At 46.5% G+C, this 21,967-nt stretch overlaps 1 protein-coding gene across 2 annotated transcripts in view; it reads left to right on the top strand.

Annotated features, from left to right (window-relative positions):
- Positions 1-21,967, top strand: part of TEK (TEK receptor tyrosine kinase) — a 204,923-nt gene that overhangs the window by 77,336 nt on the left and 105,620 nt on the right. For both annotated transcript variants that reach the window (XM_029606483.1, XM_029606474.1), the window contains exons 5-7: positions 5,224-5,355; positions 9,356-9,496; positions 17,225-17,353. In XM_029606483.1, the coding sequence (XP_029462343.1) occupies positions 5,224-5,355; positions 9,356-9,496; positions 17,225-17,353 (402 nt within the window). The remainder of the gene's footprint in view (positions 1-5,223; positions 5,356-9,355; positions 9,497-17,224; positions 17,354-21,967) is intronic.

The following is a 21,967-nucleotide window of genomic DNA, read 5'->3' on the forward strand; positions in this document are numbered from 1 at the left end:
CTAGAGGCACCAGGATTAGGGTAGATGGTCCCTTGCTCCTGGCAAGACAAAAGAAGGTATTGGGGAGGATGGGGATGGTCGAGGAAGAATGGGGGAGGGGGTGTGAGTATCCACGGTGGTTAGCATCCTTGCCGATGGGAGGGAGGGAAGGGAGGGGGAAGGCCTGATATGTCACTTTTTAAAAATAACAGGGCAGGGGACTTCTGGGCCATTAAGATATTTTGGGTGGGGAGGGAGGGGCCTGGCCCACTGGCCCCTTTATTTTCCAGCTGTCAGTTTCTGATGACAGCGCTACTTAGCCAGCTATCTTTTAAAGATATCCGAGTAAGTAGCAGTTATCCAGCCACATAAGTCTATATTCAAACATAGGCAGTTAGTTGTTTTTTTTTTGTTATCTGGCTATATGTAGCCAAATAACTTCAGGCTGGTATATTCAGAGGTACATTTATCCCGCTGAATATAAGGGACATGTTATATGGCTAACTTTAGCTAGATAACTTGTCCATTAACCGCCCTACTGAATATGGACCTTATTATTTTCTCCTTGCTTGGGCTCTGTAACCTCCTTCTGGCCTGAGCAAAAAGGCACACATGCATTTGCATGTTGAGGGCGCTATTAGGTGCCGCGGGTTGGACGTGCATTTTCCTCCCCTTACTGAATAAGGGGTAAGGGAAAACGCGCGTCCAAGAGCAGGTTAACAGTGCGCTACGTCGGAGTGCACTGTACTGTACTGTATCGGCCTGTTGGAGAGCACACTGAAACAGCTCCTTCTCCTTCAAAATCAAACCTAGACAAGCCCCACCCCTTTGTGCCTCCGGGGGCTCTCCATTCCCGACATCCTCTTGGGGAGGTGCTGTATAAAATGGTATATGTGCCCCTTTGCAACTGTCTACCCAAGGGCTGGGAACTGGGGCCATCTAGTGGAGGCACCAAGCATTCTCTACGTATAAATTAATAATTGAATAAATCTTTAACTTTAGGTTGTCAAGATTTGGGCAGTGCTGAGGACATGGTTTGGGTGGGGGAAGTGAGTTAAATGCTGGGGACAGGGCAGGGGGAGGGTAAACTTTCAAATAATACACACTGGGACAAAGATTGCCTATGCTTTTTACCTGTGGGCTTTGCACCAGTTTTCAAAGCTATGAAGCTTGCTGCAGGTCAAGATAGATCGCACGCATAGCCTGCTGGCTCCTGCTCTGGCTGTGGAAGGGTGGCCCAGGGACCTGATGTTAAAGTTGCACCACTTTGGAGACATAAATCGCATCCTAGAGGCTAGTCGCCAGAAGAAAGATTTCTGGTACCAGAGCAAGCACATTTATTTCTTCCAAGATTTCTCGTTTGAGGCACAGAAGAAGCATCAAAGCTTTTTGGAGGTGAAGAAAGAGCTGCATACACGAGGGATCTCCTTTGCCCTGCTGTTCCCTGCTAGGCTCTGGGGGGCTAATATTCAGCCGCGGAGGTATCTGGCTAACTTAACGTGTGTCCCTAACCACCGATGCAATAAGGGGATCAGCACGTCCAAACACATGACCAAACTCGCGCATAGCTACTGGCACTCATCACATGTAAACGCCACGTAGATGAGGCCATTGGCTATTACACCACGATGCAAAAAAATCCCCGTGCACCCGAGGCACACTTTTTAACACTTCAAATTTTTTTCTTTTTTTTTCTTTTATTTATGCATTTTTTCAAATATTCAAGACATAGCATCTTGACAGAAAAATAAGATAAATGAGATTGACAATTATATAAAAAATCAAAAAGAGAAATTTACATCAGAAGAAATCCAACATTCTCAATACCTTTAAACTCTAGTCCTCAATAGGGGAAGACTCAACCTAAGGCAACATTTTGGAACTAAGAAAATCAATAGTCACATGCAGCAACCACATAATATAATAGGCTACATCATTTAGGCTTACGACTGGAGATTATCATCAGAAGCAGCAGGCTGTGTTTTCCATATCAAAACTGAGTTAGTTGGAAACTTAATCATGCATTTGCGTGGGAATTTTAGGAAAGATGTACCCCCAACTTGTTGAACCTGTGGTCGCATCAACAAACATTGGGCCAGATTTTCAAAGGGGTATGCGCGTAAGATACGCACGTACCCCCCGAAAACCTGGCCCAAACACCCGCTGCGTGCGCCGAGCCTATGTTGCATAGGCTTCCAGCGCGCGCAAAGCCCCGGGATGCGCGTAAGTCCCGGGGCTTTCCTGGGGGGCGGGTCGCGATTCACGCATCGTCAGGGCGGCGTAATGCGGCCGGCGTGTCATCCGGGGGCGGCACCGCGGGCATGGTTTCGGCCCGGGGGCATTCCGGGGGCATGGCCGCGGCCTCCGGATCAGCCCCTGGACCGGAACATGGCGCGCGGCAGCCGGCCCAGCGCGCACAAAGTTACACCTGCCTCGAGCAGACGTAACTTTCGCAACAGAGGTGGGGGGGGGTTTAGATAGGGCCGGGGGTGGGTTAGGTAGGGGAAGGGAGGGGAAGGGAGGGGAAGGTGGGGGGAGGCGGAGGGAACGGAGGCAGGCTGTGCGCCGACCCCGGATTTTAATGGATACACTCGGCTACGCGCGTATCTATTGAAATCCCGCGTACTCTTGTTCGCGCCTGGTGTGCGAGCAAAAGTACGCGTTTACGCAAGTTTATGAAATCTACCCCATTGTCTCCGCTTTTTCTGAGTTTGTCTGGAGACATCCGGGAAGACTTTAATTTTAAACTGTAAGAACTGTTCAGTTCTATGACAGAGATAAAGTTTCAATAGCCAATCTTTATCTGGTTCCAGTGCCAAAGTCACCAATCAATGTAACTGATTCTGCCAGCTCTGTATCAGATGTTTCAAACAAAGTTGATACGTCAACACTTGATTCCCTCAATGGGACTAATGGTGTAATCCCTTCTCCTTGCTGAGTCTCCCTTTTAAACTGTGGCAAGTAGTATATTTTAGACACAGGGGGAATCACGTTCTCAGGTATCTTTAGGACCTCCAGTAAATACTTCTTGAACATCTCCCTCGGTGAAATTAAAGGCACCTTAGGGAAGTTAATACATCTAAGATTCCTATTTCTCACAACATTTTCTAAGTTTTCAATTCGTGTTGTTAATTTTGTATTTTCTTTGCTTAAAGCAGCTTGGATCTGTTGAACAGAGTTGGTTTGTACTCGTATAGATGTTAGTTGATTTCCAGTTCAACAGTTGTATTTGACAAAACAGACACTTTCCCCTCCAAATCATTACATTTCAAAGACAACAATGAAACTTGCTGAATAATTGAAGCTCTTAATTCCACTATGGCATCCCAGATGGTCTCCAATGAAAAAACAGACAGTTTCTGAACTGCAGTTTGAATTATTGAAGTTGCAGGCTGTAAAAACACATTACCTTTACTGTTGCTCGCAGTTTCTCCCAGTCTAGCCTCTCGGTTGATAGCCACATTCACTTGACCAAGGGTGGAAACTGGACTCGCAACTGCTGCTGCAGCCCAACACGTCAAATTTTATGCCTGCCCGGAGCAGGCGTAAAGTCTTCCCGCACATCAAGGGCTCAACTAAAAAACAAAAAAACTGCACCATGCAAAAAAAAGTCTTGATGTTAAAAAAAAATATACACCCACAATATACTTGCTCAGGTATGTGTATATTTGCGTGCCTATTGTGCCAATAAATTAGCTGCTGTGGGATAAAACGGACGCTCATAAATTGAACGACCATTTTGGTAAATTAACTTAATATTAATTTATTCACTGCTTCACTTACTTCCGATTGGTCCATTCACATGTCAGTGAAAGGACCAATTACCTTTCAGAAGGCTGTCCTGAAAGAGGATTGGTCCTTTCAATGACACTGGTCAGTGAAAAGGACCAATTGGGCCAGTACTGCCGGGGGGAGGGGTGGGAAGCGACCTCTGGCTAGGCTGTTGTGGATGCACAGCCACTTCTCCTGGGCGCCCAATGCAGAGCACTAGGGACGCACAAAGGGACGCATTTTAAAAGGGTTTTGCGCGTAATATACACGTGTAACCCTGTTAAACCAGCTCCTGCATGCGCCAAGCCTATTTTGCATAGGCCCGGCGATGTGCGCAAGCCCTGGGACGCGCGTATGTCCTGAGGTTTGAAAAAAGGGGCGGGGAGTGGGCGGGGAGGTCCAGGGTCGGGGCGGGGCCAAGGCCTCTGGCACAGTGGTTGTGCCAGGGGATTGTGCGCCGGCACTCGGCCGGCGCGTGCAACCTACGCCTGCCCAGAGGCAGGTGTAAATAAGAAAATAAAGGTAGGGGGGATTTAGGTAGGGCTGGGGGGCAGGTTAGATAGGGGAAGGGAGGGGAAGGGAGGGGAAGGTGGGGGGGGGAGCGGAAGGAAAGTTCCCTCTGAGGCCGCACCGATTTCTGTGTGGCCTCAGAGGAAATGGGGAAAGCCATCGGGGCTCCCCTAGGGCTCAGCGCACGCAAGGGGGTGCACAAGTGTGCACCCCCTTGCGCGCGCCGACCCCGGATTTTATATCATGCGTGTGGCTGCGTGCGCATGTTATAAAATCGGGCATAGATTTGTGCGTGCCAGTTTGCGCGCACAAATCTAAGACCGCACGTACCTACTAAAATCTGGCCCAAATTATCCATTGCACATCTCTTTTAGCATGCCAACTCATTTGCGTATTGCATCAAGCACCCAGGAGAAGTGGACGCACGTTTTTTACGTGCATGATGTTGCATTGACCGGAACGAGTCTATGTACGACAAAATTTGGAATGCCTTTTGGGCTTATTGGTAGAATCGGCTTGTATAAGGGATTACGATGACTGTCTAAAAGTTAGGCTAATACTGACCTTGAGGCGGGACATAAGTGTATTTCTTTTGTATGATAGGCCTTTGATGTTTACTAATGTTTGTGTACTGTCATCTAAATTGTGGGAGCAGCTGTTCATTCCCCTTTCTTTGTTTTGAGTGATGCTGTGCATGCATCTTGTTAAAATAAACAGTTAAAAAAAATGACCTCACTTTTACTGGATCAACTATCATTTTCCATAGGGTCCCATAGAGCAGTCCCATGCTCTGCCTTTGCCCCAAGTTTGGACCTGATCAGAGAATTTTCATAGAAGATATTATGTCTCCGGATGGACAGACAGATTGGACCAGCCCCTAAGTGCAACAAAAAAAACAAAGCCAGACTGAATCAAGAATCAGCAAACACCTGATGGAAAGTGTTTATCTGTTGTTGCTTATAGGATGTGAAGCGCAGAAGTGGGGGCCTCAGTGCAAGAAGAGCTGCTTGGTTTGCATGAACGGAGGTGTGTGCCATGAAGACACTGGGGAGTGCGTTTGCCCTCCCGGTTTTATGGGGACAACATGTGAAAAGGGTGAGTCTTTGCACTGGCAAGGCCAACGGAGCAGCAAAATGGCTCCAGCTCAGAGCAGGAACCCCACTTCACTCCTCTTATACATAACTCACTCTTAACTCAAGGAAGTCACTTAACATATATGGTAAAGATCTTTGGGGGAAGGAGCATGATAATCCTGTTAATGACGGTGTATACGACAGCAAATCATAACCAGTAGAGTATTATTAATGCATACAGTTAACTCATGTAGATAAGAATATTGCATTATTATGTTTCTTTATTCTGAATGATTATAGACTCCTAATTCAACTGAAAAGCTAAAACTTAAACTTAAGATGAATATCTTTTCTCTTGAAACAAAGCAGAAGGTAGAACGAAAATGTGGCATTGGTGGTGAAGTGGGTGGCAAAGAATGCAAGTGCAGGATCTTAACAGAAAACTGGTTTCCATACCTCAACAATGATCACTGGTTCACAATTAAAAAAAACAACCCAGTAAATAAATAAATAAATAAATATAAAGCCTTTTTATACCCAGTTGCACTAAAAAGGTTTTAGACAAGTTCCTGGAGGAAAAGCCCATAAACCACTATTTGCCATGTAGACTTGTGAAAGCTACTGCTTATACCTGAATTGGATCTATTCTTTGGGATCCTGCCAGGTTCTTGTGACCTGAATTGTCCACTGTGGGAAACGGGATACTGGGCTTGATGGACCTTTGGTCTGGCCCAGTAGGGCATTTCTCATGTTTCCTATGACTTCAAATTATCCATAAATCCCTATTCTCAGGGAAACTCACTCTATATGTCTGCTTTTTCAGACTGGAAAAGTTTCAATTAGATTAAAAAAATTAAATCTAATTGAAACTTTGAGGTCAAACTCAAACCAGCCAGATTTCAGCATGATTCAAAATTGTTGGGAGCGCGTAGGCGTGGTCCTATCTCTAGGGGAGTTGTGAGCCCTTGGATCACGGCGCGGCCCAGGGAGGAGCCCCAAGACACACCATGAGAGGTGAGCAGGTACGAGCATGGGCGGAGCAGGAACAAGGCTGGCTCAGCCCTCCGCTGGACCTACATGCACCAAGGAGACCCAGCAACGCAATGCCGGTCTCGAGAGTAGCCCACCAGCCACTCAATAGCCCTTTCAGACCTGCTGCTTGGGAACAACGAGTGTGTGAGGCCAGATGGAGACTGAGGACAGGAACCAGACTAGACATGGATACTTGGAACTTGGAACTTGGACAAGATGAGGACACTTGGAACTTGAAAGGCACTGCCCCTCAGGGCGCCCTACACAGCCCACCGTGGGTTGGTCGCGGACCATGCGGAGAGCGGTACATGCGCAGGTCTGAGGCTCAGGATGAAGGAGGAATCCGGGCAGTGCTCAGAGAAGGATCCATACGGAAGAGGGCTCCAATGACCAGAAACGGCCACCAGATCAATACGGATTTACTCCCAGGGTGGTCAACTGGAGGCGAGGTCCAGCAGTTGAGACTCAGCTTGAACCCAGAGCTAGGAACTAGTGGACACATCAGGAACAGGACTGGAACAAAGGACATCAGGACTCAGAACTCGGATTCATGAGGATCAGGACTGAAACATAGAACATCAGTGTTGCGAGAACTGGCCGCGGCAGGCCCACGGCCAGGCCCTCTTACCCTCTTCTGCCTGTTCCACTTCCCTCACGGCGCTGGGCCGCTGCCTCTGGCCTCAAGTTGTTCCCGGCACTCCTGTTTCCACGGCAGACACCTGTGCTCCATGGAGGGCCTCCCCACATGGTCCGCGGAGAGACGCCGCCGTCCCGCGCCATGCTCCTCCCTAGGCGCACGTGCATTTCTGTTCCTTTTAAGGGAGCCGCGGTGGGAATCCAACCCGTGGCCCTGGATGATGATGACACTGGGCTCCGATATATAAGGTAGATGTTAGTTGCTTTTGCAAAAGGTCTCCACACTGGACGTGTACTTTATTGCCTCCTCTGGTGATTTCCTCGTGTTCCTGGTTCCTGTTCTTTCCGTGTTCCTGTTCCTGGTTTTGTCTTCTCCTGCTTCCTGTGCTTCGTCTCACTCTATTAGTTTACGGATTGATCTTCTCCTGGACCCGACCTCTGCTTTGTCTGACCATGCCATTGATCTTCTCCTGGACCTGACCTCTGCTTTGTCTGACCACGCCATTGATCTTCTCCTGGACCCGACCTCTGCTTTGCCCGATCTCGCTACGGATCTTCTCCTAGTCCTGACTTCTGCTTTGCCTGACCACGCTACTGATCATCTCTTGGATCTGACCTCTGCCTTGCCTTGCCTCTGCTCCTTGCATGCTGCCTTCCCTGATTTCAGCCTATTCTACGATGCCTCTACAGTCTCAACCCTGGACTTGGCCTTTCAGGTTTCGGCCTGCTTTTACCCGGGTGCCCCCTGTCTGACTCTTGTTCCTTTTGGTGCCTGGATCTCCGGGACTCTGCCTCATCCAGTATAGACTCTCCATTTCCACTGTTGCTGACCCCTGGCTGACTTTCCTATCATCTCTCAGAAGACCTCGGATGGAGGCCCACCTAACTCCAGCCGGTCCCAGCACCCAAGGGCTCAACCCACGGGGAACGAGGGTTGGTATTGGCGAAGCTCCAGCCGGCCTCCGTCAGTCAGCCAGCTCCACCCATAGGGCCTCCCGTACATGTAGCATCAACCCCACCTCGGCCCAAGGGTCCACCTCCTGAGCAACACATCAGGACATCTGTAAATGGAACATCAGATACTTCTGGACTAGGAACAACTGGACTTGGAACATCAGGACTTGGACAAGGAACATCTGGACTTCTGGACATCAGGACTTCCGGATGAAAAACATCAGGACTTAGAACATGCAATGAAGGAGCTCAGACGAGGGACGAGACCAGGAACATCAGACAGAGAAAATCAGGAACGAGAAAAACATGGAACACGAAGCCATCTTGACAGGAGCAGACCACAGAATACCTTGACCAGAGAAGAGGAGACATGGACGACCATGGAATCCAGTTCGAAGGCCCTGAGGAACAGGAACTGAGCCCTTTTATAGGGCTGAAGCAGGAAATGGACCAGAGCTGACATCCGGTGGGGCCGCGAGGCTTTTCCCGCCACTGACCCTTTAAATAGAAAGGAGATGCGCACGCCCGCGCCTAGAGGGAACCAGGAAGCAGAGACCTGTGGCGGCGTCCTGCCACGATGGTAAGCAGGCCTGGAGGCGGCTTCCCACGCCGCGTAAGAGGTCCTAGTGGCAGTGCACAGGCCGCGAAGATGGAAGCAGCGGCGGCAGCAGCTTCCTGCCGCTTGGGAGGTCCAGCAGCGGTGCTCAAGCCGTGAAGAGGAAGACCAATAGCGACACTAAGGCCGCGAGGATGCAATCTGGCAGCAGCTTCTGCCCCGGAGAAGAATGGCAGTGGCCCCTCCTGCCGCACAGGGCGGCTTTGGACTGCAAGGAGGCGGCAGCAGTGAGCTAAGATGGCATAGGCCGCCTCAAGGGAGTCCTACGGCATCGGGCCAGTGGCGGTAGGGTCAGGCGGTAAGTGGAAGGCCTGCTCGCGGGATGGGCTCCGCGAACAGGATTGTAAGAAAAATCATCACAAAAAAATGTATTTTCCCCAGATCCACTGTGAAAATATGCCTTGATTTTAGCTGGTGGATCTGGGAAAAATTCAAAGTAGATAATCAAAGATTTGGAGTGGATCTGAAAAATATGCTGAACTGCCTTTCAGGTTTTGCAAAGATTTGGAGCCTGCTCCCAAATATTCAACATAAGATCTGGAAAACCTGAAATTGCCCAAAAGTTTTAGTATGCAGATACCCTTTAAACTTCAAATTACCCATTCAACAGCCCTGATTTCAGGATGATACTGAGAAAATGAAGCTGTTTCATGAATTTGCAAGTAAAAATGTTTTTGAAAGTTTAGAAACCTTAGCAGCTTTGGTCATTCTTTTTTGTCGATTTCTCAGCAGTAGGCTAGTAAAGTATCTTTAATGCAGGTTGGAAATCTTTTCTTCCCTTTAGCTTGTGGAGACAACAAATTTGGCAGGACCTGTGCCCACACTTGCAGAGAAACAGGCGATTGCAGGCGTTTTATGTTCTGCCTCCCTGATCCGTATGGCTGTTCCTGTGCTTCAGGCTGGACGGGGCTTCAGTGCGATGAAGGTATGTTGCAAGCACGTACAACTGCACCTCAAAAAGGGGGCCATTTCTTACCATCCCGAGCAAACCTCAGGGAATGCATGTTTGCACCCACTGGCGACATGCCTGCGCCGCACCACAAAGAGTGGTGCATGTTCTGAGCACTCAGGGAAAAGGTAGAAGAGGGAAGAAAGTAGAAATAAGGTGGTAAGTTAAGCCTATGAACATGAGAAACAAATGGAAAGCAGGATGCACAGAAGAGAACAGAACCTACACTGTAACCAAGTCAAGAGGCAAAGACAAGCAACATGACAAATAGTAACTGAGGAACATGGGCTGCAATAAAGGTCCATGCCCAAAGCACAGAAAGGGACAAACACACACATATAGTATATAGACACAACAGAGAGGGGCAGGAAGAGGGAGCACGCACAGTGGAGAAGGACACACCCAAACAAGGCAGGAGAGCACAGCAGATGCCACACTAACTTGCCAGAGAAAGACACGAGAAATGTTGCTTGCAAAGGCAGGCCCGGCGCGGAAAGTCTCCTTTTCGATCGCCAGATAGGGTCTTCTGCACCCTGGATTGGCTGAAGAAGCAGCATTCACAGCCCCTGGGGAGAGGAAGTCATGGTCATTGATAAGGGTGACACCTGGTGGCTGGATTCAGAGCCAAGCTTCAGGCTTCCAGAAGGAGCTCTGGTGCATGGCTGCCAGCCTCAGGACCATTGCTGGAAGGATGGGTCTATTTAAAAAAAGAAATGGAAAAAAAACCTCCCCAGGTAGCTGTGAATGAAGGGCCATGGTGCCAGAATCCCAGCACTGGTTCTGATTGAGCTGGAAAATAAATGAAAATGGAGACAAAAGGAACTACTGAGCCAAAATTAAAGACTTGCAGATACATGGAAAAAGCACCATGCTGGAAAAAAGCAGATATGTGTAGGTCATACCCCTGAGGGTCTTCCATCAGCCAGCAGGGTACCTTGCTGCCTTTTGTTCCTGTAACCATGGCAGCTTACAAACCCTAGGTCAAGAGCAGCCTACATGATGGGGTCCAGGTAAGTCTGAAAAACATCTAAATGAGAAGGCTGCATGGTGTGTGTATGGGAAAGACAGACTTGGCCAAGATCCTGGGATTGCTGTTTCTTCATGGGCAAGACAGCTGTGAATGAAGGATAAAGAATAACGAAGGTATAAATGTGCGTTGATGTTTTGATGTGCATGTCACCTATTCTTCATGCATTACATCATGCTAAGACAGTCACCTTTTTTTCTTGCTGTAGTAAGAAGATTTGTATCCAAGATATGAATTTGGGGGTTTATGCTGTGTTTCAGTGTGCAAATGAGGCAATGAGGAGCCTAAAATGTGGGAAGGCATTTTAGACTACTTCTTGTGTCCATCAACCAGAATAATATTTCTTTGCAATGATTAGCACATTTCAGCCCTCCTGAGTTGGCCTTGGCAGGGACCATCCTCAAGCAATTGGCAAACCAAAAGGTGGTGCATGGTCTGCCTTTCACCACAACTGCAAGTCTCAGATTGGTAGCGTATTCCACTTTGTCGTGTTAGCTTTTGACCTGCCAACGTGGATATGGAGATGATTTAGGGCCTTCCATGGGGCTTCATTCCCCCTCTGCCTCTGCAGCAAGAAGCTCAAGCCCTTTGATACCCACGGGGGCCTGGTTTTATTGGAGCCACTTTGCATATCAGACAAGGCATAATGCAAGACCTGCATTTGCAGTGAGGCTGATAATACATTCTGTGGCCATACGCCTCATTATACACTCGTTCTCGCCCAAGTTGCAGGTATTTAGCTTTCCTCGCAGCCTCTGCACAAGGTTTGGATAGCGTTCAGGCATTCCCAAATAACTTTCATCTATCCATGTACCGGGCATTAAAGGGCGCACTGGGCAGCTGCAGAGTATGCGGGCACCTTTACCATGTTTAATTGCAGCTGATTTTCTAAGAGAAATGGCATGAGTATTTTGTCTTTGAAAGCTAGCTAGTGTAACATACACACATTAGGCAGCACCCGTGCGTTTTCTACCTCCTATTTGTGCAGGTGACCAGAGGGGAGGGGGGAAATACAATAGCATTTGTTGCACCCGCTACTATAAGTAGCCCCGTTTTCCAGTCTCCTATGGGTTTTGCATTTTGGGGGTCCTCCCCCCTGCTATGTTCCCACCTTTTTGTGGGCTGTGCCTCGGGGATATTAATTCCCCCCACCCCCACCTTGAGCATGTGCACGAGGGCTTTACAAGAAGATTTATCAGAGGGGCCTTTCTGCTTCCCTGGTGAGTGGAGGGTTTTTTTTCGGAAGTTGTTGAAGATGGTTGAATTTTGGGCCAGTTTCCCAAGAGAAGGGCAAACTCCCGGAATCTTGAAGGGATGGGCTCTTGACTTTTTTTCCACCATGGCTAAGGGTGAGAACTGTGGTGGGGGTTTTTTCGTGAGATACTGCTAGAGTTAGCAGTTTTGAAGCAAGGGATTTTAGTCATTTTAGCCCTTGCCTTATGCTGGCTGCTACAGACGATTACCCTTCCCTCCAGCGGGAAGGTGCTTTTCCCTTGGACGTTGGTTAAGTTGGGAGAAGAGCAACCTGGGGATGCACCATGGATAAAGAGACACTTGCATTCTTGTTTATGATTTTTCTGCTGCTATTTTTAATTTTTGCCATATTGGCTTGGATTTTACTTTTCAAACTTTCATTCAACTTTTTCTTTGAACACCGTCTTTCGGGACTCTGTGGTTCATGACAAGGAACGTCCTTTAGCACATCCTCCAGCTGTGGGTACAACTGGCTGAGCAGGGATAGAGAAGTGTGGGGTGACTGTGACCGGCAGGACTGTATCCACGACAGCACCAGGGGCCCAGGAGATAGATCCTCCCCCTCCCCCCCCCCCCGCAGGATGAACCCCGACTTTCTCAGAGGTTTGTGTGCATCTTGTTGGAGAAGACCAAAGGTCGGGGATACAGAAGAATAGTCCCCCTCTTCTTTCCGTGCACCCCACATACTTTTGAAAATCCCACGTACAGGTCCTTTAACACCCCCTCCCCCCAGGAATGCCTCTTCTTAACCTGACTAAACCCCACACCTACTTCTAGCTGGATAAAGGAGAGTGATTTTCAATCAGGTGAATTTGCTGGGGTAAAATGGCTTTAAAATTTGCCCCCCCTGTTAACGTTTGGCGTTCTTGCTTTAGCAAGAGAAAATCCTGCTTGTAGAGAAAAGTAGTCGCAGTCACTGGAGAAGCTCGACTGCTTGGTTTCCAGTAGGACCCTCTCTCTTTCTTCAGCTGCCCAGCCAAGCAAAGTATATCCTATATATATGCCCCCACCATAAGGGAGCAAGGGAGGGGGATCACATTCAGAGTAAAAGCATGCAGGAGTTTAAAGTCTGCCAGATTTGATGCAAGGATTTGCTCACTGCCTAAACAGCTCTGAATAGGCAAGTTCCATTGTTTCTTAAGCTTTACCTCTAAAACATATATTTATTTATTTATAATTTTTATATACCGATGTTCCTGTAAAGAATACATATCACACCGGTTTACAAGGAACTGAACAGTCTTTTATATCTTTTAAAATAAATGCAGAGGATCTTGACTCAGCACTCAGAGAAATGAATGCATGCCACGTGCATGCTGCATGCACAGCACACTCATTAAATGCATGCATACATTTCTGAAGGGTAGAGATCACTATTGATACAATATTAGTATTTAACCTTAATGGTAGTTAAACCCTGAAGTAAATTGCCTAAGGAAGTGACGGAAACTCAGTTATTTGGGGGGGGGGGGAGGCAGCCATTTCCTCCTGCTCTTTTGGGCTTCCAGTTCAATTGTAACTGGCATCTACCGAGGCTGCGGTCCCCTGCAATTTCCCCCAGTCTCTTTAGCCTTCTCAGTTAGGCCAGCTGTTGTAGTAGTAATCCTTGACGAGCGGCCCCCTTGGTTCCTTCCAGAACCTTCTATGTGAACACTCTGAATCTGGTCAGGAGGATTCCCTCCTCTCAGAGGTTGTGAGCCCTGCCCCTGCGGCATCCAAATCTCTAGCTGAGCTGAGGGGCAAAAGCTGGTCTCGGGACTCAGACTGAGATCTTCCTCATGGCAGCAGGCTGCTCTGCTACAGAGCCATCAGGCGAAGCCATTCATTGGAGCCTTTGTTGGGGTGGGGGTCAGGTTAAGCTGGAAGTTTTTCTCCTTCTTTGGGTCTCCAGCTTAGTCAGTACCAGAATTGGTGTCCTGGTGCCATGAGCCTTCATTAGCAACTAGCTGGGAATTTGCCACCTATTGTATAACTCCCCCGTCAAATGTACCTAGTCTAGTCATTGCAGTAACTGGTCTGGGCTCAGGGCCTTGCAATCCTGGGCCCATGAATCCTGCCACTAGGCACCACCACTAAGCAATGACCATGACTCCCTTCCCCTCCTCCAGCCCCAGCCGACCCAGAAAGCAGAAGAGCCTGTAGAGTGATGAAGGGGAGATTGTTTGATTCTTGTATTCATTTGCTAATTTGATACTGAAAAGACTGTATTTGGAGGTTGAATATTGAAAAAGACTGTTTCTGAGGTTCAAGAGAAAACAAGAAGACTGATTGACAGTAACAGGTGTCCAGACAGGCAAGCGGAGCCAAACAGATCAGCAAATATGCGGGACTGACAGCAGCAAAGGGAAGACAGTTACACTGGGAAATCAGAAATGCTGAAAAATCTGTACAAATGTGACGAGCATGTGAACACGTGCTAAAATCGATTAATAGAAATCTTGAAAATAAAAGATCCAAGGATTGGACAGCCGTGAATAGCCACTTTTCCAGTGTATTCTTATCTACCCTGTTTTCTTTTTAAGAAGGTTGCCAAAGCTTTGTTGTCAGAGACAAGAAGAGAGAAGTCATCTCTGGGTAATCTGTGCTGAGTCTGGACACATCTCCCCTCTAAAAATCCTGAAGTAGCAGGTCTGGCCTGCCAGAGAACATTTCAGAGTAAACGTCAAGAGAAAAATAAAAGACAAGAATTTTGAATTACCCCACATGACTTCTTTTCACCTTTTAAGATCCCAAGATAATATTAAGGACGAAGCTACTTATATGCCATAAATTGGGTAAATTTGAATCACCAGTAATAACCAAGAAGCCTGTGTAATTTTTGCCTGCTGTCAAGTCTGACAGCTTTTCTCTAAATTTTTATTCAGAAGAAATATGAAAAACATATATAACTAGAAGGCGTGGCTTCCTTAATTGCTATTGTATCCCCCTCTTTTAGGACCTCCCGGAATGCAGGGACACACGATCGTCACCGGGGCCAATTTTCCTCTCAACTCTCTTTCCCCACTAGTCAGCAAAGTCCACGAGGCCTCCGGGTTGCTGGGATGCTTCTGGTAGGGAGGGATACACTTCTGGGACCCTAGGCTCACACAGTGTCTCCTTCGTTCTGATGAGACACTGTGTGAGAACAAGAGAAGAGACACCTTCTCTTGTTCTCACTCTTAAATGTCCTTGCTTGTGGGTTTTGTTGACGCAAAAGAAACAGACTGGATATTTGAATGGGGTGTTAAAAAAAAAAAAAGAAAGATTTACAGTAACCAAGGATACTTTAAAGTCCAATTTGCATATATAAAGCCTCAGAAAATCTTCCTATGAAACAGACAGTCCCACATGTTTTTTCTCCGTGCTGTAGCACCGAGCCAGTGTCCTTTTTTGGTTGGAAACACTAAGAATCGCACTCGGCAGCTTAGGGAGCAGGCTTTTAGAATGGCAGTTGTCTCCTATCTTTCTCTGACGCTGAATCCCACAAGCTGAGCTTCTGCTGACAGAAAGCCCAAATACAATGTATTCCTGGTGGGCAGGAATGGTGATTCGCAAACTCCTCACAAAAATACTGGAACAACTTCTCTTCTCAAACCCCCCCCCCCCCCCCCCAAAACCCTCTTCTTCCTTCCCAGGGCACTGCTATCCTCTTTTATAGCTGCAGTAAGGACATGCATCCCCTTATCCTATCCTATCACAGGCAGGGGTGACTTCCCTCCTGGGCAAGCACGGGTCTCAAAACATAAAACCCGTAATAAAAGACAAACTCTTCCAAAATCTCATCTTCTCTTCCCAGAACAATCCCTCCCCAGCTCTGTGAGGTGGCTGTCAAAGGTACGGTGCTTTCTCCTTTGAAGAACAGGCTGCGGGGCCTGAAGTTGGGGACCACTCTTATTCTCGTGTTCCCACTCCAAAAATAAAGCAACAACCACACCTATGCACGTGCACAGTCTGGTTATACGTGGCAACGCTGACCAATCCAGATTGACCTTCAAGAGGAATCAGGAAGAGCTGGTCTGCAAAGTGCTAATACCCACCTGAACTTAACTAAGCAAGCACAGTTTTAGATAATGAGGGATTGAAAGGGTCCATACATTATAATTCCCACTACAGACTGACCCAGGGATGAAACTAGGGACCTTCCACATGACAGTGTACAGGACTGCCACTGAGAGCCACCAGACAAGCCCAACCACTGGAGCTTTTTTTAAGAGCAAAGTCCACAAACATCTATCTGGGATGGGATATGTAAAGTGGATCCTGCCAACAGGTCCTATATGTCTGTGATGCATGGGGTGTTATAACATCAGCTTACATTGCGGGGACACACAAATGGAGATGGGGAAGGAGTGGGGCTTGACCACTGACTTGTTGAGCAGGTTGCATATATGACTGCCGTTTTCAAGTCTGGGCCAGTCTAATGAAAAGGAATATATTTAATCACTGGAGAAGAGCCTCAGCTAATCAGAAGTCGTATTGTAGCTAAGATGTTATTCCCCCATAAACAGCACGGGAGGTGATGAACAGAATGTATCTCTTTATGGTCTTCTGTCCAGTTTTCATGACTTTTAATATGTAAGTTTAGCTTAAGCAATAATCTTGTGGTTGTAAATGAAGTGTCTATCCTTGTTCCTTCCACTGCACATCTCCTATAAATCCCTGTGGCCCATTGCTGAGCCGAGCATAAATAGTATAAGAATTATTGCAATAGGTCTATTACCATCATATGGCTGTTATATTGCTCCAGATTTCTGAAAAACTGAGGCCAAAACGAGAATAGCCAAGTATTGAAAATAATTTTCTAATTCCATTTTTTTGCTTAAAGAATGTGCACAGAAACCTATGTGATGCCAATCACATGACTTTAATGTTGCATTCCAGCACAGTTTGCAATACGAAGTTTCTACATACTTACTACATTGAAGCATTTTCATTGTAGTGGTTTTCCTATGTTTAAAATACTAAACTATCTAAATGAATTAGATACGATTGGCCCCATGGCGTAGGGAATCTGGGTTCAGATTATTTGTTGTTGGGTCAGGGGACACAGCAGAAGGGGTGGGAAAGGGCCCAGCGTGAGGAGAAAGTGGCTGCTGCTACCGTACTACCGTGGCAGCTCCTTCCAGTCAATAGGTGGCGCTGCGAGAGGGGGGCATCCCTCCAGCCCTTGGACTGTCAAGGACATCCCGAGCTACCCAGGCATGCCATCTGAGGTAGCAGAGGTTGCTGAGGGGGAAAAATGAAAATATATGAAAAAAAAAAAACTTCAGTTAGTATAAATATAACATTTAGAAATGCAGTATGCAAATATTTACATGATTAAATAAAAAGACCAAAGCGTAAATATCAGAAACAATTCAGAAGGGCCTAGCATAGTGATTCAAAGATATCTAAAATCTGTGCCATTAACTCTGGTGTTCTTTCTGATTTGACTATGTTTGCAGCTTGCCAATCTGAATTTTATGGACCAGACTGCAAGCTGAAGTGTCAGTGCAGCAAAAGGGGGACCTGTGACCGATTCAGTGGCTGCCTGTGCCCTCCAGGCTGGCGTGGTGTACACTGTGAGAGTGAAGGTAAAGCCAGGTAACACTGTAATGAAGCACTTATCCCAGTGTGAAGGGTCTTCATGCTGGCACTGCGGGAGGAATGGAAAAGAAAAGGAGGAAAAATTACTGTCAAAAGTCTATTCTTGCTTAGAATTTAGCTGGAAATTGATTTAAGCTCAGAATCAATTGATATTTCCGACAGTATTTTGCTGTTGATTTCTAACCCTATATTGTATCATAGAAAATCAGCCACAAAGAAGCATCAACTATGGTCTATGGCATTATAACAGGAAGTAAAGTGGGAATACATACGTCAGTTATCACTGAGCAGCAAAGCATTGGTTGGAAGTCCCATACTTCCTATGGAACTGTTTGCATCATGTGATTTGACTTGAAATATGTTCTAGTGGTATACAAGATGTTGATGGTTCTCTTCCCCCCTTGGATGACGGTAGCTGAGCATGCTGCTGTTAGAATGATATGCGTGACTCCATCTCCTGCTGTAGAATTCTTGGATCTGTTGATGCTGGTAAAGTTTTTCACAACTTGACTCATTGGCTGGATTAAGGGTAATGAGTTTGCACCTCCGGGGGACCATGGGGGATCCCTAATTTCCAGCTATAAAATCTGAGGAGGCTTCTAGAAAAACATCTGTTGGAGGGGGATCTCTTTCATTTAAGAGCATGCAGATATATGCAGCTATTAATCCTGAAAAAATGGAGTTCATTTTAGGGGGTATTATCTGAGTGAAAGCTGGTGATGTGCAAACTATCACTGAAATAAAGTGTACACATCAATCTATGCCGAGGATAGGCGACTCCCATCATGAGGTGCCAAAAACAGAGCTGGTGTTCAGACTATTCACAATGAATGTGCATGAGGTATATCTGCATGCACTGCCTCCATGGCATGTGTAACCCCAGGGTTAAAAATTAAAGAAGGAAAGGTGTAATTTGTTTTTTCAAACATTAAGTCTAACCTGGGCTCTGGAGAGCTGCTGGGTTCTAGAGGACTACAGTGCACTGGAAGACTTTCACAGCCCTGGGGAAATTCAAGAAATCAAAAGCAGCTAGACTACTGCTGTAAAAGCAGGAAGGAAACTAAAACGGAGACTGAAAGTTTATTTATCTGGCTAGAGCGAGAGTTATTATAGCCCACTCAGTGAAGGAAGTTTATGCGGAGCCATTCCAGGCTCATGAAAAAGCAGCAGGAAAAAGAAAAACGGAAAGAAAATTTAAAATATAAATGTACCTAGGTGTGTCTCTGCCATAAATGCTGGAGGACATGCAAGCTGTTGTAACCCAGGCTGTTGAGCCCATGCTGAAAAGTGCATAGAGCAGAGTGACAGAATAAAGGCAGCACTGGGGGTTTTTTTTATGTTTACCTCAGGGAAAACAACATTTTCTAGCAGCAGGGTGTTGCAGATAAAAGGAAGAGAGAGGGAGGGTTTCCTGCCCTGAGTCTTGGAAATCAAAAGCAGCTTTCAGCTGATCTAAGCTTCATCATAAGGAGAGCAAGTAGCCTGTGTGTCCCAGTCCCCGGAGGAATGAGTGACAGGGGAGGGAGGGGGAGAGGAATTGTGAGACAGGGAGGGGGAGAGGAATTGTGAGACTGGCTCTGAGGCAGCAGGAGATGACATCATTCAAATGCTGCTGCTCCTGCTTCCAGCTTGTGTGGGAGATCTACCTGTTGATGCATCAGATCAGGCAGGGGTTTGGCTTACCTTTGCCCAATTCGATAACTAACTCTGAGCTGGCAAGCCTTCTTTAGCAGCTCCTATGCCACGGGCAGTCTTCCAGCCTTTTCTTTATTTCGGCTGCTTTGATGCTTCTACCTGCTCACACGGAAAGAAGGGGGAAAGGAATCTTGATGGTAATACGTTGCACCAGGGAGTGGGAGGAGGAAGAGCTTGGAGAGGGCTAAGAAGCTGGAAGTGACTGGACGAGAAGGTGGGGGAAGGGCATAGGGAGCGGGAAGGAAGAAAGTGGAGGAAGCATAGAAAGGGGTGAGAAGAGGGCAGGACAGAGCCTACAGAGGAAGGGAGAGGGGATGAAGGGGAAAAAAAACCTGAGATAGTGACTCACTAAGGGGGGAGAAGAATCTCTAGAGGGATAGGGATGGGGAAGAACTGAGGTAGTGTGAGAAGGTAGGGAATATCTAGAGGGAGAGAGGGAAGGGGCTGAAAAGTGGGAGAAAGAACCAGGTAGTGAGGGAAGGGGATGAGCAGTGAGGGAAAGAGCTGAGGTAGTGAGGCTGCCGGTTATCCAGTAGATTCCATCCCATCCACTGATAGCCTAAACAGAGAAGAGGCTGCGGGCTGCCAGCAGACCCCGTCTCACCAGCAACCAAAGTGGAGTTGAGGCCACCTTGTTATCCTGATCTGATAGAGGCCAAAGTGAAGAGATGGGCCCAAGGCTGCCAGGGGAGCAAGAGAAGGAAAGAAGGTGAAGCCTCTGTATGTGAGAGAGCATGTGTGTGTGTATTTTTGAGAGGGAGAGCATATGCGTGTGTGTATGGGAAAGTGAGTGCCTTTGTGTGTGAGACAGAAGGAAAATGTGAGAAAGATAGTATGAATGTGGGGAAGTGTGTGAGCAAGAAAGAGCATCTGTCTATGTGTGTGAACGTATGCATTTGTGTGTGTGTGTGTGTGTGCACTTTCGCATATGTGGGAGAGAGGATCTGAGTGCATCTGAGAGAAGAAGCAGGAAGCATGAGTGTGTGAGCATGAGTATGTATGAGAAAAAGAAAGTGTGTGTGCATATATGAGAGAGAAAGGGGAGAAAGTTTCTATGCTCTCCCTTCCCCACTAATCCACAACAATCTCAAGGTGACTGGAAACCAAAAATTCCCAGGTATAAAGAGCAGGATATTTTTTCTTTATCCTTATTATTTATTTATTTTAAAAGCTTTTATATATCGGTATTTGGCTATAACCATCATATCAGTTTACAGTAGTTAACATTTATAAAAATACATCATGTAAAAGATATAATATACAATAACTTCATTCTCACATTATTAGCCTTAATTACAATTTACAATTTAATCTCAAACTGACTCATACACATAGACCTTCATACCATTGACAGTCGCATGCTTTTCAGTTGTTATATACCCAACTTCTCTAGCCTTTGCTGCGTGCTATTTCAGTATATTCCTGTCATGCCTCACTTTTTTTTCAACCTCAAATGCTTGTTGGTATAGCCATGTTTTAATTTTTTTCTTGAAGTATACAACATTTGTTTCCAGTCTTAATTCGGTTGGAAGGTTATTCCAAAATTTGGGCCCAGCTAATGACACTGCTCTTTCTCTTACACATGTTAGTTTTGCGGATACCAAAGATTGAATAGATAACAGGCTTTTGTTGGTAGATCTCAAATTTCTCTGGGGCATGTGAAGCCTTATTGCTGCGTTTAGCCATTCTACTTTCTCGCAGTGAATTGCCTTATGTAGGATGCTTAACGCTTTATATTGGACTCTCTGTTCTATCGGCAACCAATGCAGTTCCATCAAGACAGGGATAATATGTTCTTTTTTACCTGTTCCAGTTAGTATCCTTGCAGCTGAATTCTGTAATATTTGTAATGGACGTAAAGTAGAATAGGGCAGGCCCAACAAAAGAGCATTACAATAATCTGTGGATGAAAATATCAATGCTAGAGATGTGACTCGGAACCGGAATCAGTTCAGATTCCGGTTCTGATTCACATCGTGGGTTTTTTTTCGTCCGGCCCGATCACAGTTTTGTTTATCGGCTGCGCCTGAGCCGATAAACAAAAAACCCACCCCGACCCTTTAAAACTAATCCCTTAGCTTCCCCCACCCTCCCGACCCCCCCCCCAAAAACATTTTACAGGTACCTGGTGGTCCAGTGGGGGTCCCGGGAGCGATCTCCTGCTCTCGAGCCGTCGGCTGCCACTAATAAAAATGGCGCTGATGGCCTTTGCCCTTACCATGTGACAGGGTATCCGTGCCATTGGCCGGCCCCTGTCACATGGAGGGAGCACTGGATGGCCGGCGCCATCTTTAAAAATGGCGCGGGCCATCCAGTGCTCCTACCATGTGACAGGGGCCGGCCAATTCACTTCTCTAATCAATGCCTGTAACACGGTTCTAAAATCTTTTGTGTCTAATAATGGTTTTAGTGGATCCTAAATCGATTTTCAAGTTTTCATAGCTAAACTGTAAGTTTGTGTGGTTTGGGGAAATTTTTCTCACTAACAAAATTACTTCAGTTTTTTCTATATTAATGCAGAGTTTCATTTGATTTAATAACTGTTTGATTACATTGAGATATATTGTTATCATTTGAAATGATTTTTCTAGAGTATCATTGACGGGTATAAGAATCTGAATATCGTCAGCATATAAATAATATTTTAATCCAAGTCCTGATAGTAAGTGGCAGAGTGGGGTCATGTAAATGTTGAACAATGTCGCTGATAGCGTAGATCCTTGCGGAACACCGGTGTCAAGGTTGATAATCTCAGAAAATACATTATTAATTTTAACTTGTTCTTTAAAAATGAAGTTAGCCATTTTAATGGTTTCCCTTTAACATCAGTTTCATTTAACCTGTGTATCATGATTTCATGGTCCACAGTGTCAAATGCTGATGACAGATCGAGGAGCAAGAGTAGA

This window comes from Rhinatrema bivittatum, chromosome 1, assembly GCF_901001135.1.
Source record: "Rhinatrema bivittatum chromosome 1, aRhiBiv1.1, whole genome shotgun sequence".
Taxonomy (NCBI): domain Eukaryota; kingdom Metazoa; phylum Chordata; class Amphibia; order Gymnophiona; family Rhinatrematidae; genus Rhinatrema; species Rhinatrema bivittatum.